The 12,921-nt window shown below is 37.6% G+C and overlaps 1 protein-coding gene across 4 annotated transcripts in view; it reads right to left on the bottom strand.

Annotated features, from left to right (window-relative positions):
* Positions 1-12,921, bottom strand: part of FBXL20 (F-box and leucine-rich repeat protein 20) — a 63,992-nt gene that overhangs the window by 29,778 nt on the left and 21,293 nt on the right. For 3 of the 4 annotated variants that reach the window (XR_001515664.1, XM_006774295.2, XM_006774296.2), the window contains exons 2-3: positions 5,932-5,993; positions 1,688-1,742 (exon numbers count right to left, since the gene is read on the bottom strand). Coding sequence is in view for 3 of the 4 variants with exons in the window: in XM_006774295.2 (XP_006774358.1) it covers positions 1,688-1,742; positions 5,932-5,993 (117 nt within the window). In the remaining variant the exon portion in view is untranslated. Of the gene's footprint in view, positions 1-1,687; positions 1,743-5,931; positions 5,994-7,997; positions 8,096-12,921 lie in introns of those variants that run through there. The other variant, XM_015570886.1, reaches the window with a different exon arrangement.

Here is a 12,921-nt window from a genome sequence, read left to right on the forward strand (position 1 = left end):
GGAATTCAATGTTACTTTTCTTTTTGTAGCTTCATATTTTTCCAATGGTTTCTTAAATGGCTAGCTATGGGAGATAACAGATAAAACCTTTAAAGTTCATATGTTTACTACATTCTTGGGCTAAATATACTGATTTGGTTTGATATTTCCCATTTCCTTACACTACACTTTCTCTAGCAATAGGAAACATGCCAAACTGAGACTGAAATTCGGAATGACAGGTTTCCTTCTAGAGTCTTGTTGTTGTTGTTTTTAACAAATTAAATACTTCAAGTACAGAGAATAAGGTAACTACTGATGTACTAACTATCCGGATTTACAGAAAATGGGCATTGTGCTTTACTTCTTTTAAATTAAAACGTATTAAGAGGGAAGAAAAACCTGCAAGTGAAAACAATTAAAATTCACTCAAGTCAACATTGCTAAGATTAGATGCAATAACTAAACAGGTTTAGACACTGGTCTGAGTATTTTGTTTCTCAATGATGACCTCAGATTCATATGGAGACAAAAAGCCATGTCACTGAAGTACCAGGGACAAACATGTCATAAATCATCAAAACACTACTGACTGTTTCAAAAATAGCTGATGCACTGATTTAGTGTATGGCTTTTAGGATGCAGAAATTACATTAAAGATAGCAAGACAAAGTGAATTTTCTATGGCAAGTTTTGTGTTTTGTTTGAGAGTGGTGTTGACAATTTGAAGAAAAACCTAGGTCTACCTACAAAGATAAACACAATACTGGATGGTATGACATAAGCATATTACATATCCAGGACCTAGGATTGTACCACTGTCCAGTTTATAAAAAGATGATGATTCTAAGTACACACTCCTTTTATTAGGTTAATTATTATATATCTGTATTACAATAGAGACTAGGAATGGTTCATAAAGCAGTTTTTCCACAAAAGAGTTTCTATTCTTTATATTAGTGGCAGCCAATAAGATTATGATGTCCCACTGTTTTGTCATGGCAAGTCACTTGGCAAAAATGGGTAATTAAGTATAATGTAAAAACTGACTTTGAGGATGGAATCTGGTTTGCTCTACAATTTAAAAAAATCTAGCCGAAACAGGTTTGGCTCAGTGGATAGAGCGTCGGCCTGCGGACTAAAAGGTCCCAGGTTCAATTCCGGTCAAGGGCATGTGCCTGGGTTGCGGGCACATCCCCAGTGGGAGATGTGCAGGAGGCAGCTGATCGATGTTTCTCTCTCATCGATGTTTCTAACTCTCTCTATCTCTCTCCCTTCCTCTCTGTAAAAAATCAATAAAATATATTTAAAAAAAAAATCTAGCTATTACCTTTGAGAGAAAAACAAGGGGAGGTGACATGCGAATCAGACCTCAAGAACCTTCCATGTGTATGTGTGTGTAAAATTAACTAGGAAAACATAATGAAACACTGTTTTATTACAATTCTCAGTAGAGACCAATTTAATTTGTATGTTTAATACTTTTTCCTGGAAAATGTTTCCTGTTTGTATTCTATAAATAGTCAAGACGGTACATGTAGTAGAACTGTAGAATTACATAGATTTGGGTATGCCATGGGTGAAACAACATTTTTTGAAACCCAACATTCAACTAACATCTAAAAAGTAAATAGTTTCCCTACTACAGAAGCCGATTCTTATCAGTGTCAGGAAGGGGTACCCCTCTAGTTATGTCAAGCATTCTTACCCTGGAGACCTGAGCGCAGCGACACAAGGTAACAACATCCAGAAAAGAAAATATCCTAAAAAGAGATAGAGACCACTTTATTATAAGATAAAGTAGAGCAATGTACAAAAATAATACTGCCCATCCAATTTAATAATGGACCGTATGTGCAAAGCTTAGAAATTCTCTAAAACAAAGAATATTACAAATGACATTTAGGGTTAGGGGGAAAACCCTCAACTACAATAGTATATACTATACCAAAAAGAAACCTGTGCCTCAAATCTTATAGGATATTTGAATCAAAGACCTTTTGTCATCCAGTTGGCAGTGGTTGAACATTGATCTATGAACCGGGAGGTCATGGCTCAATTCCTGCTCAGGGCACATGCCCTGGTTGCGGGTTTGATCCCCATGGGGGGTGTGCAGGAGGCCACTGATCAATGATTCTCTCTCATCATTGATATTTCTATTTCCCTCTCCCTCTCCCTTCCTCTTTAAAATCAGTAAAAATATATTTTTTAAAAATACCTTTTGTCTCTGTTCACAAAAGGGGAAACAATAATCTCTCTCTTATCTTTCCATCACTCCCCTCTTCTACCAATTCACACACACATAGTATCTACTATTACATGATAATTATGTCCTAACACTTCCAACAGTTGAAAAAATAATGAAAAATATTGTAAATTCTTTAAAGTAATAATAATCCTCATTCTGAAACTGCTTTCATAGCTAACTTGTTTCATAGCTAAAAGGGCATGTGTGGGCTCAAGCAGCCTTATCCTTCATGTCACTTTTACAGTTGTCAATATCATCTTCAGAGGAAATCTCTGAGGAACAAATCACTTTACAGTAGCTCTTGGAAAATACACAAGACTCTTTGTCTTATAAACACTGACATTCATTTAACAAGAGGCCCTCCTAAATAAATGCATATGGCTCTGCTCTAAAAGGGAATACAGTCAATTCTGCTAACTGATTTCACATTATGCAAACAGTGGATTCCAGCTTGCTACCACATTAATAATAAACTTTGTTTTAAAAGGGAAGGAAGAGAATCAGTAAGTTAAAGTTAAGAGGAAACAAGAACACTTGCTTAATTCACTGGTAACTTGGCTGTGGCCTTGCATTTACAAGGAAATAGGAGGGTCCTAAGAACACAATTGTCCTCCGTGTAAGTTAATATATGCTGGAATCAATGGTGTATGATGTAACTTAAAATCTAACCAAACCAAATGCTGTACAATATTTATTAAACTGTATTTTTTTAAATCCTCACCCAAAGATATTTTTTTCATTGATTTTTAGAGAAAGTGGAAGGGAGAGAGGGAGGGAGAGAGAGACACATTGATTGGTTGCCTCCCACATGGACCCAACTAGGTCTGGGTGCCCCTTGACCAGGATTCGAACCTGAGGCCCTTCGGTGTGAGGGGCTGACACTCTAATCGCTGAGTAATACCAGCTAGGGTTTAAACTGTATTTTAACAGAACCCCTATATAGTCTCAATATCTCTCTCCACAAGATATTTATCAATAACAAAGAAAAATAATTTCACAGTGGAGAAACAGAAAAACACTATCTTAACTAAGTGATCAAAGTTAATATCACCAGTAATAAGCATATTAACGTATGTGGCTCCTATTATGATACATGAAGAAGGTCACAACACCATTTTTGTAATATACCTGTCAAAGTGCATAACCTAATCATAAGGAAACACCAGACAAAGCCAAATTGAGGGAGTCTATAAAGTAACAGTTCAAAAGTATCAAGATTATGAAAACAATAAAAAGACTAAGGAACTGTCCCAGATTAAAGAAAACTAAGCAGACACACAACTGAATGGAATGTCTAATCCTGGAATGGGTCCTGGGCAAGAATAAAAGATATTATCGGGACAATGAGGAATTTGAATAGGTCTGTAGATTAGTTAAGTGTACTATATCAGTGTTAATTTCCTAATTTTGATAACTATATTGTTTAATTATATAAAATTTCAGTTCTTAGGGAAGGGTATTCTCAAAACTATTTTTGTAGCTTTTTGTAACTATTTCAAAATGAAGAGTTCAAATAAGAATAGCTAAAAGATACAAAAAAGCCTAATAAAAAGTAAGCTTTCCTTCTATTCCTATCTTCCAGTTATCCAGTTTTCCTTCCCAGGGCATCTGTTGTTTCTGGTCATGCTCTGTATTCTCTAAACAAAATTTAAACTTTAGGAAATATCATATTCAATAAATTACAAATACCCAAATTGAACTTATTAACATTTATATTGATCAATTATCTGCTTGATGTAATATCAAAGATATCAAAAAAGCCTCTTTTCTATTTATCTTAATGCTTTAAACAAAACTGATGTTTTATATGCTTAAATGCATTCATAAGTAGTATGTTTTATGGTATCTAGTCATTTCCTTCCTTCTCAAGATATCAATTTCACTGTCTCCAATTTAGGAAGGGACTTGTTCCCATCAGGAAGTACAGAATCGACTATTTGGAACTCAAGCTCATTTCCCCACAGAAATCATTGGTAGTTAGGTTTCCTGTTTAGGTTAGAAAGCAGTCAATTTAAACTATAATGCCAGATCATGAGGGGTCTTGTAGACCATAGTAAGAAATTTGGGTTTCATGGCAAAAACAGAAAAACATAAGCCACATATGGTGCGGCCAGTTAACAAGGAGTCAAGTAATTTCCCTAAATCTTAGTGAGTCTTAACGTAAACTACAATAATACAATGTAACACTGAGCAGTCAAATAAATGTCATTATAAAAAACCCTAAAGAATGCCTTAGTATACTCGGCTTACAACAGCAATTAAGAACATAACCTACCTAAAAATATATAGCTAAAATTTTGCTGAAATGTGAGGGATATTCAAGACATTACTTAATATATTTAGGATTGTATATTCTCCAATGGCCCTGGGCAGTCAAGGGAGTATTGCTATTATCTTAAGCTTTAGTCAACCAGCATGTACATAAGCAATGCTTCCAGGGAAAAACTCATTCCAAGTTCAATTCCGTTATTTTTTCTTAGTATCTCCAATGTGTAAGGTACTACATAAATATTTATAGGATACTAGAGGTCCAGGGTCCCTCGGCCTGGCCTGTGGGGATTGGGCCGAAACCGGCTCTCTGATATCCCTTGAGGGGTCCCGGATTGCAAGAGGGCGGTTCTCGGGTGACACACCCCGGAATTGGGCTCCCTCCTCTCTGGTTCCACGTGTGTCACCTGAGAACCACTGCTGCCAAGTCACCATAGCTCGGCAGCTCCTGCACTGAGCGTCTGCCCCCCTGGTGGTCAGTGTGCTTCATAGCTACTGGTTGGAGCGTCTGTCCCCTGATGGTCATTGCACGTCATAGCTACCAGTCAGATGGTCGGACGGTCGCTTAGGTTTTTATATATATAGATAGTCCCGTTTACAGAGATCTTACAATATAGTGGAGGACTTAAGACATATAAATTCTAAAGCAGGGATGGGCTGGTTATGGGCTGGCTAGACTTTGTAGCAAGCTAAGAACAAGAAGTGATACCTCTAAGCACAAATAACAGCTTCTTACAATTGCAAGTGAGAATACACCTTTCTTTCTCAGTCATGGTATTTCACATAAGTGAACAAAGAATGGTGTGATTAAGTGCCCAAATAATGGATACTGAAATTAACTTCCCTAATGCCTGTTTCTTCCTAGGTGATTCCTAAGTCAGGTATGTAAATTAGGAGCTGTGTGTTTTATATTATGGGTGACCCCAAATGTACTTTCTAAACATTAAAAGTAAGAAAGGTAATATTATAAGTGCAATATAGGAAAAGAAAAGAGTCTCAAATAGCTTTTGCCTTTCTATCAGTAAAATAAAGGGTTGTAACTCTTCTATACAGCACCTCAGTATATGTAATATTTCGTTGCAAATGTAAGTATGGGGAAGGGATGGATTAAAATCACTCTTCAAAAAAAATCAGTACTATACTAAAATAAAATATGCTATCTCTTACATTATCTACAAGAATAGGGCAAAGGGATAATGAGTAAAAAAAATCATATATAGGTTCAAATTGGGTAGGAGAAAGTTTTCTAGATTAAACATTCAAAAATATTTATATCTAGAAAAGACAAGATTATTTAACAAAAAAAACAATAAATTTATAAATTCAGATAATCCAGATATTACTAATATAGGAAAAGTATAAATTTTTAAATAGACAAATATGATACACACACACATACACACACACACAAACATGAAATTAGCATTCAGACTTACCGTAATAGGAGTTCTTTGGGAAGCTTTTTATTGATTACAGCTTCATCACTATTTGAGAACATCTGCAAAAATAAAATACTGTGTCAAGTGTTATACTTAACATTTTATTATGCTCAACAGTTTAGAGGTAATCCTCTTAGGAGAGAGGTGAATAAGAATAGTGGGTATTATAAGCCATAGTCATATTTTCAGAGATTCTTTAGGCTGAAAAACATATTTGAGATACTTAATTTGTTCCCCGTCTTTAGAAATCTTAAACTAACAGCAGTCAGTTTCATGTATTAATGTACTGAATCTTCACATTACCCCTAATCTTCATTTTACATATAAGAAAACTGAATCACAAAAGGTTTACTGCTTAAAACCTTTTAAAATGACCATTTAAAAATGCCATTAAGGCCCTAGCTGGTTTGGCTCGGTAGATAGAGCGTAGGCCTACGGACTGAAGAGTCCCAGGTTTGATTCTGGTCAAGGGCACATACCCGGGTTGCGGTCTTGATCCCCAGTGGGGGCAAGCAGGAGGCAGCCCATCAATGATGTCTCTCTCATCATTGATGTCTCTCTCCCTCTCACCCCTCCCTTCCTCTCTGAAATCAATAAAAATGTATTTTTTTAAAAAAGCCAATTAGGAGCATTTGAGATCTTGTTCTCTGGTATATGTCACCAGTTTGACTAAAATAAACTCTTAAAAAAATTAAAATGCCATTAAGGTGCCCAGCCAGGGTGGCTCAGTGGTTGAGCGGCACCCTATGAACCAGGAGATCACTGTTTGATTCCTGGTCAGACCATATGCCCGGGTTGTGGGCTTGATTCCCAGGGTGGGTGCGCAGGAGGCAGCCGATTGATGGTTCTCTATCATCATTGATGTTTTTCTCTCCCCCCCCTTCTCTGAAATCAATCAATTTATTTATTTATTTATTTTAAATATATTTTATTGATATTTTACAGAGAGGAAGGGAGAGAGAGGGATAGAGAGTTAGAAACATCGATGAGAGAGAAACATCGATTCAGCTGCCTCCTGCACACTCCCCACCGAGAATGTGCCCGCAACCAAGGTACATGCCCTTGACTGGAATCGAACCTGGGACCCTTCAGTCTGCAGTCCGACACTCTATCCACTGAGCCAAACTGGTTAGGGCTGAAATCAATTTAAAAACAAAGAAGAAGTAATTGAAAATTTGAAGGGGTAGGGAAGTAGTGAATGTACTTTCCCCTCAATCTCCGACATCCAAACAGTATCCACAATTGAGCACAGAGCCTGATACATGTTAGGAACTCATTAAATCTAATGAATAAACTGTTAAGTGGATGGTGGAGTTAGGTTATGAGGGAAATTTGAAACAATCATTTTGAGAAGAGACACCTAAAGAAATTAAACTCTGGACTACGAAGAGGATAAGCTAAGAATATACTGAAATTACAGTTCAAGTAAAATATGATGCAGATCTCTGTAAGGTTCCAGGAACAGTGGAAATGTAAAAAAAGAAAAGAGGAGAAAAAAAGGATTTTAATTTTGTCAGATATAAGTATGGCTACACCTGCTTTTCTGTTGATGCTATTTGCTTGGAGAATCCTTTTGAACCTATTTTTATGGTTGCAGCTTAGATGTGTGTCCTAAAGGCAGCATATGGTTAGATTTTGTTTTTTTGATCCAATCTGTTACTTTGTGCCTTTTTATTGGTGAATTCAGTCCATTAATATTTAGGGTAATTACTGATGTATGAGGATTTCCTATAGCCATTCTATCTTTTGTTTTCTGGTAGCTCTGTGCCTACATTGGTTCTTTTTCCTTTGTGTTTCCAACTGTTGTTTTATTTGGCAGTATTCCATACTTTTTTCATCTGTTTCCACTTTTTTTAAGTTATGTGTCTCAGTTTTTTGTGTGTATGTGTGTTTACCAATAAGTTTATGAAAAAGTAAGTGTCATATATACAGCAGTCCTTTTTCTTTTGAATGCATTTGGGCTCCATTCTCCTTTGCAAATTCGGTCCTTTATCCATCCCCTTTTATGTTTCTGTTGTCACAAATTATCCCTGTTTATGCTGTAAGTTTGTTGATGATCTTACTTGTGGTTTTGTGACATTTTGTTCTTTGTTTCAGGTACAATAACCCCCTTGAGTTTTTCCTGCAATGGAAGGCTTCTGGTGATAAATTCCCTCATCTTTGGTATGTCTGGAAAAGTCTTCATTTCTTCTTCATATCTAAAGGATAACTCTGCTGGATATATTATTCAAGGCCAGTAACTTCTCTCTTTCAGTAGTTTGAATATTTGGTTCTACTCTCTTCTAATTTGTAGAGTTTCTGCTGAGGAGTCCAATAACTAATAGATTTTCCTTTATAGACTTTTCCTCTTTTCCCTGGCTAAGGACTTGGTAACAAGCTGGTTTAACTGCTAAGAGCTTCAGTGCAGCAAACACTACCTATATATAAAAGCCTAAGCAACTGTCCAACCATTTGACCGGTAGCAATGACCACCAGGGGGCAGATGCTCAGACTGGTAGCTATGACACACACCGACCACCAGGGGGGCAGGTGCTCAACACAGGAGCTGCAGAGCTGCGGTGACTTGGCAGCTGCTGTTCTTGGGTGACGCACCCGGAACCAGAGAGGAGAGAGCCTGATTCCAGGGTGTGTCACCAGAGAACTGCCCTCCTCCAATCCAGGACCCCTTGGGGAGATGTTGGAGAGCCAGTTTCGACCCGATCACCACAGGCCAGGCCAAGGGACACCACTGGTGCAAGAATCCATGCACCGGGCCTCTGGTCTTATAATAAAAGTAATGTTATTGCCCTGGCTGTGTGGATCCACTGTTTGGAGCATTGTCCAGTATACCAAATGGTTTCAGATTTCATCCCTGGTTGGGATGGGTACGTGAGGCAATCAATTGATGTTTCTCCCCCCCCCTCACTTCCTCAGTCTCTAAAAATCAATAAAAATATATCCACCAATGAGGATTAAAAATAAAAGTAATGCTATTGCCTGACAATTACATGTTTTAGAAAATTATCTGATAATAAAGAATAATCTGCTTTCCTATAGAAGAGAGTGCGGAATCTCCCAGGGAAGGCAGGGGAGGGTGGGAGGGCAGAAAGTAATCAACCGAGGACCTTGTATGCATATATGCATGGCCCATGGACACAGACAATGGAGCAGCGGGGGCCTGGGGCAGGCAGGAGGAGGTTAATGGCGGGGGAAAGGGGACACATGTAATACTTTCAACAATAATTATTAAAAAAAAAAAAAGGAATTATCTGCTTCCCAAAAATATCTACCCATCAGTGGAAGGTATTTTTTTTTTAAAGCCTATCTCTCCTCTTCTACAACTCTAATTATAAAAAGGAACAAAATTCACATACAGTTGCTGATTGTTTTCCTTGCTTCAGTCTATACCAGTGGTTGGCAAACCACGGCTCGAGAGCCACAGGCGGCTCTTTGGCCCCTTGAGTGTGGCTCTTCCAAAAAATACCACGTGTGGGTGTGCACATACTGTGCGATTGAAACTTCGTGGCCCATGCGCAGAAGTCGGTTTTCGGCCTGGGCGAAACAAGTATACAAGACGAGTTTGGATGGGAGAGTTGGAAGGGGTCGACCTCAGCAAACGTACCTCAATCAGACTGAGGGCATTTTTAGCAAAGGCCAACTTAGGAGTGCCCTAATTAAGTTAATAAGAATGTACCTACCTATATAGTTTAAGTTTAAAAAATTTGGCTCTCAAAAGAATTTTCAATCGTTGTCCTGTTGATATTTGGCTCTGTTGACTAATGAGTTTGCCAACCATTGGCTTATACAAACTGAATGCTGTTGTCTCTGTGGGAACATGAAGGCATGTGGAGGGAAAAAGGAATAGAGTATCCTGAGAGGATCTGGAAACACCAGGTGTATAGGACACCTGTCCAGATTTATATTTCCCTTATCATCCTACTGCACACATAGACCCTACTCCAATTTTGCAAAAAAGGCTAAGATCAGTGGTTCACAACTGTGGTCATCGGACTGCAGCATCAGTAGCAAAAGGGGGCCTTGTTAGAAAAGCAAATTCTTGGGCTGAACTCCAGGCCTAGAGAATCAGCATCTGGGGTTGGGGAGGAGGTGGAGGTAAAGAGGGGCAATTTGTATTTAACAAGCCCTCAAGGTGATACTGATGCTTCCTTAAAAGTCTGAGAAACAACTGACCAGATAAAGTGGATTGAGGATCTCAGAACCCAAGAAAGTACAGTTCTCACAGATAATCAGAATTATTTTACTATTTAAGTGACACAGCAATGGAGTTTGGAAAATAATTCTAGAGGCAGATATACAATAATTTTATATGTTTTCTGGGAAAACCAATAGGCTTCTGCTAGTTGATGGTATTGTTTGTAAAATAAATGTTTCACAGAAGTAATCGAATACATGTTTTAGATATTTTAATATTTCAGCTGAACCCAAACTCTAGGCTTCTCATGCAAAATACAAAGGATGTCAAAACTATAATGAATTACAACAAATTTGACCAAAACTATAATGAATTACAACAAATTTGTTAAGGGTTTAAGCTATAACTGTTGTAGAGGAAATGACTGTTCAAACATTTGACCTTCTTAGGTAATCTGGCTTTATATTAACACGGGGTTATACCATTATGTATTTTTATAATCTACCCACAAACAATTACGAGGATGTAGTCAGAGAGGAAAACATGAGAGCAACTAAACTGTTCTCTCGCTATATGTTTCAAGATAGGACACCAAACTCTTCAAAAAGCAAAGAGACATGGCTACAGCCCTTCTTCTAGGATAGGACATTCTTAAATTTAAAAAAATCACTTAAATAAGTGACTTGGTTTGTCAAACATTAGCACTTACTGTTGCTTTGCATAACACTGTAATTGTTTTTCTGTAATTACAGAGCTGAAAAATTGAACTTTAAGTTACAAATTATAATTACATCATCTAAATAGAGTTCCTGAATGGAAGAAGCATTTTTTGTTGATTTAACCTTTTGATCAGTTTTTTGAGATTTATTATTTTAATCAGTCTGAAATAAAAAATATGAAATGCGCCCTAACCGCTTTGGCTCAGTGGATAGAGCGTCGGTCTGCAGGCTGAAAGGTCCCAGGTTCGATTCCGGTCAAGGGCATGTACCTTGGTTGTGGGCACATCCCCAGTAGAGGGTGTGCAGGAGGCAGCTAATCGATGTTTCTAACTCTCTATCCCTCTCCTTTCCTCTCTGTAAAAAAATCAATAAAACATATTTTTAAAAAATATGAAATGCTTCACAGATTTGCATGTCATCCTTGTTCAGGGGCCATGCTAATCTGTATCGTTCCAATTTTAGTACATGTGCTGCCATAGGAGCACTCTGATCAGTTTTTAAATCTTACTTTGGCACATTTTGGGGATTAGTTTACTAACATGATGAATTTAAGTGCTTATTAGCATACAAACAAGACCCAGGAAACCAATTCAAGAAGTTTTAAATCCAGGATCTGGGAGAGAAATGACAGGTTGAACAAAGGAAAAGAAAAACAAAACTTGCTCAACAGTGACCCCTGCTGATAATTTTTTTTGGGGGGGGGAAGGTCAATTTCCCGAAGGAAATGGAGCTGCTGTTTTTTTTTTGTTTTTCTTTTTTAATATATTTTATTGATTTTTTTTACAGAGAGGAAGGGAGAGGGATAGAGAGTTAGAAACATAGAAGAGAGAGAAACATTGATCAGCTGCTTCCTGCATATCCCCCACTGGGGATGTGCCTGCAACCACGGTACATGCCCTTGACTGGAATCGAACCAGGGACCCTTGAGTCCGCAGGCCAACGCTCTGTCCACTGAGCCAAACCAGTCAGGGCCCCTGCTGATAATTTAATTAAGAGTATAGTTACCAACTCCAAAAGATATTAAAAGATCTGATCTATTTTATTCAAGCTTCCTAAGAAATACAAAATTTAATGAGTATTTTGGCAGGAAATACTAGTTATCCCCCAATATCCATTTTCCTCTTGAAGAGTAACAGAATTCCCAATTTCTGGCTAGCACAGGGCAGTGTGAAAAAAAAAGACTTTATTTCCTTTGCAGTTAGATAAGGCCAGGTTACTAAGTTCTGGCCAACAGAATGTAAGAAAAAGTGATGTCTGCAATTTCTGGAGTGTCCTTAAAAAGAGAAGGCATGACCCTTCTTTACTCCTTCTTCAGTTATACTGCTTGAAATGTGGTTAGGATGGCTGAACTTGGTCTTCTATCATAACGTTGAAGGCCAAGTTGTAAAAATAAGCAGAAAACTAGAAGAAGCCTGATGATGATGACTGTAGAGACACCATGACTCTGGGCTTTATATGAAGTAAAAATAAACTATTATATTTACGTCACTTTTAATTTGAATTTCTGATACACATGGAGCTAAATTTATGAATATACTTTTAGATTTTACAAAGATATATTTTGTTTTTGCAAGATGAGAGTTCTGAAGATCGGTTTCCCAACAGAGTGTATTGTACACTTAAAAATGATGAAGATGGCCCTGGCAGGATTGGCACAGCAGTTGGAATGTCTGCCCGAGGACTGAAGGGTCGCACGTTCGGTTGTGGGTTCCCCCCCAACCTGTGCAGGAAGCAACTAGTCAATGTGAGAAAGACACATTGATGTTTCTCTCCCTTCTTCCCCATTCCCTTTCACTCTCTCTCTATAAAACAAACAAACAAAAACAATGGAAAAAATCCTCTGGTGAGGATTAACAAAAAATAGATGATGGCAAATTTTATGCTATATGTATTTTTTCACAATTAAAAAAATTTTAAGGTATTTTTTTCATTTTAACAATTCTGGAAGCATCTTAAAATTAAAATCTAAAGCTTTTTGTGGTTTATAAAATAACTAGGGGCCCGGTGCACGAAATTCGTGCACTTGGGGTGTGTGTGTGTGTGGGGGGGTGCTTATTAAACAGCCACAAGGAAACTTTAGGGGGTGATGGAAATATTCTCTTGCTTTTGGTGATGGTTTCTTGGACATAAAAAAAT

The sequence above is a fragment of the Myotis davidii genome, unplaced genomic scaffold (assembly GCF_000327345.1).
Source record: "Myotis davidii unplaced genomic scaffold, ASM32734v1 scaffold327, whole genome shotgun sequence".
In the NCBI taxonomy this organism is placed as follows: Eukaryota; Metazoa; Chordata; class Mammalia; order Chiroptera; family Vespertilionidae; genus Myotis; species Myotis davidii.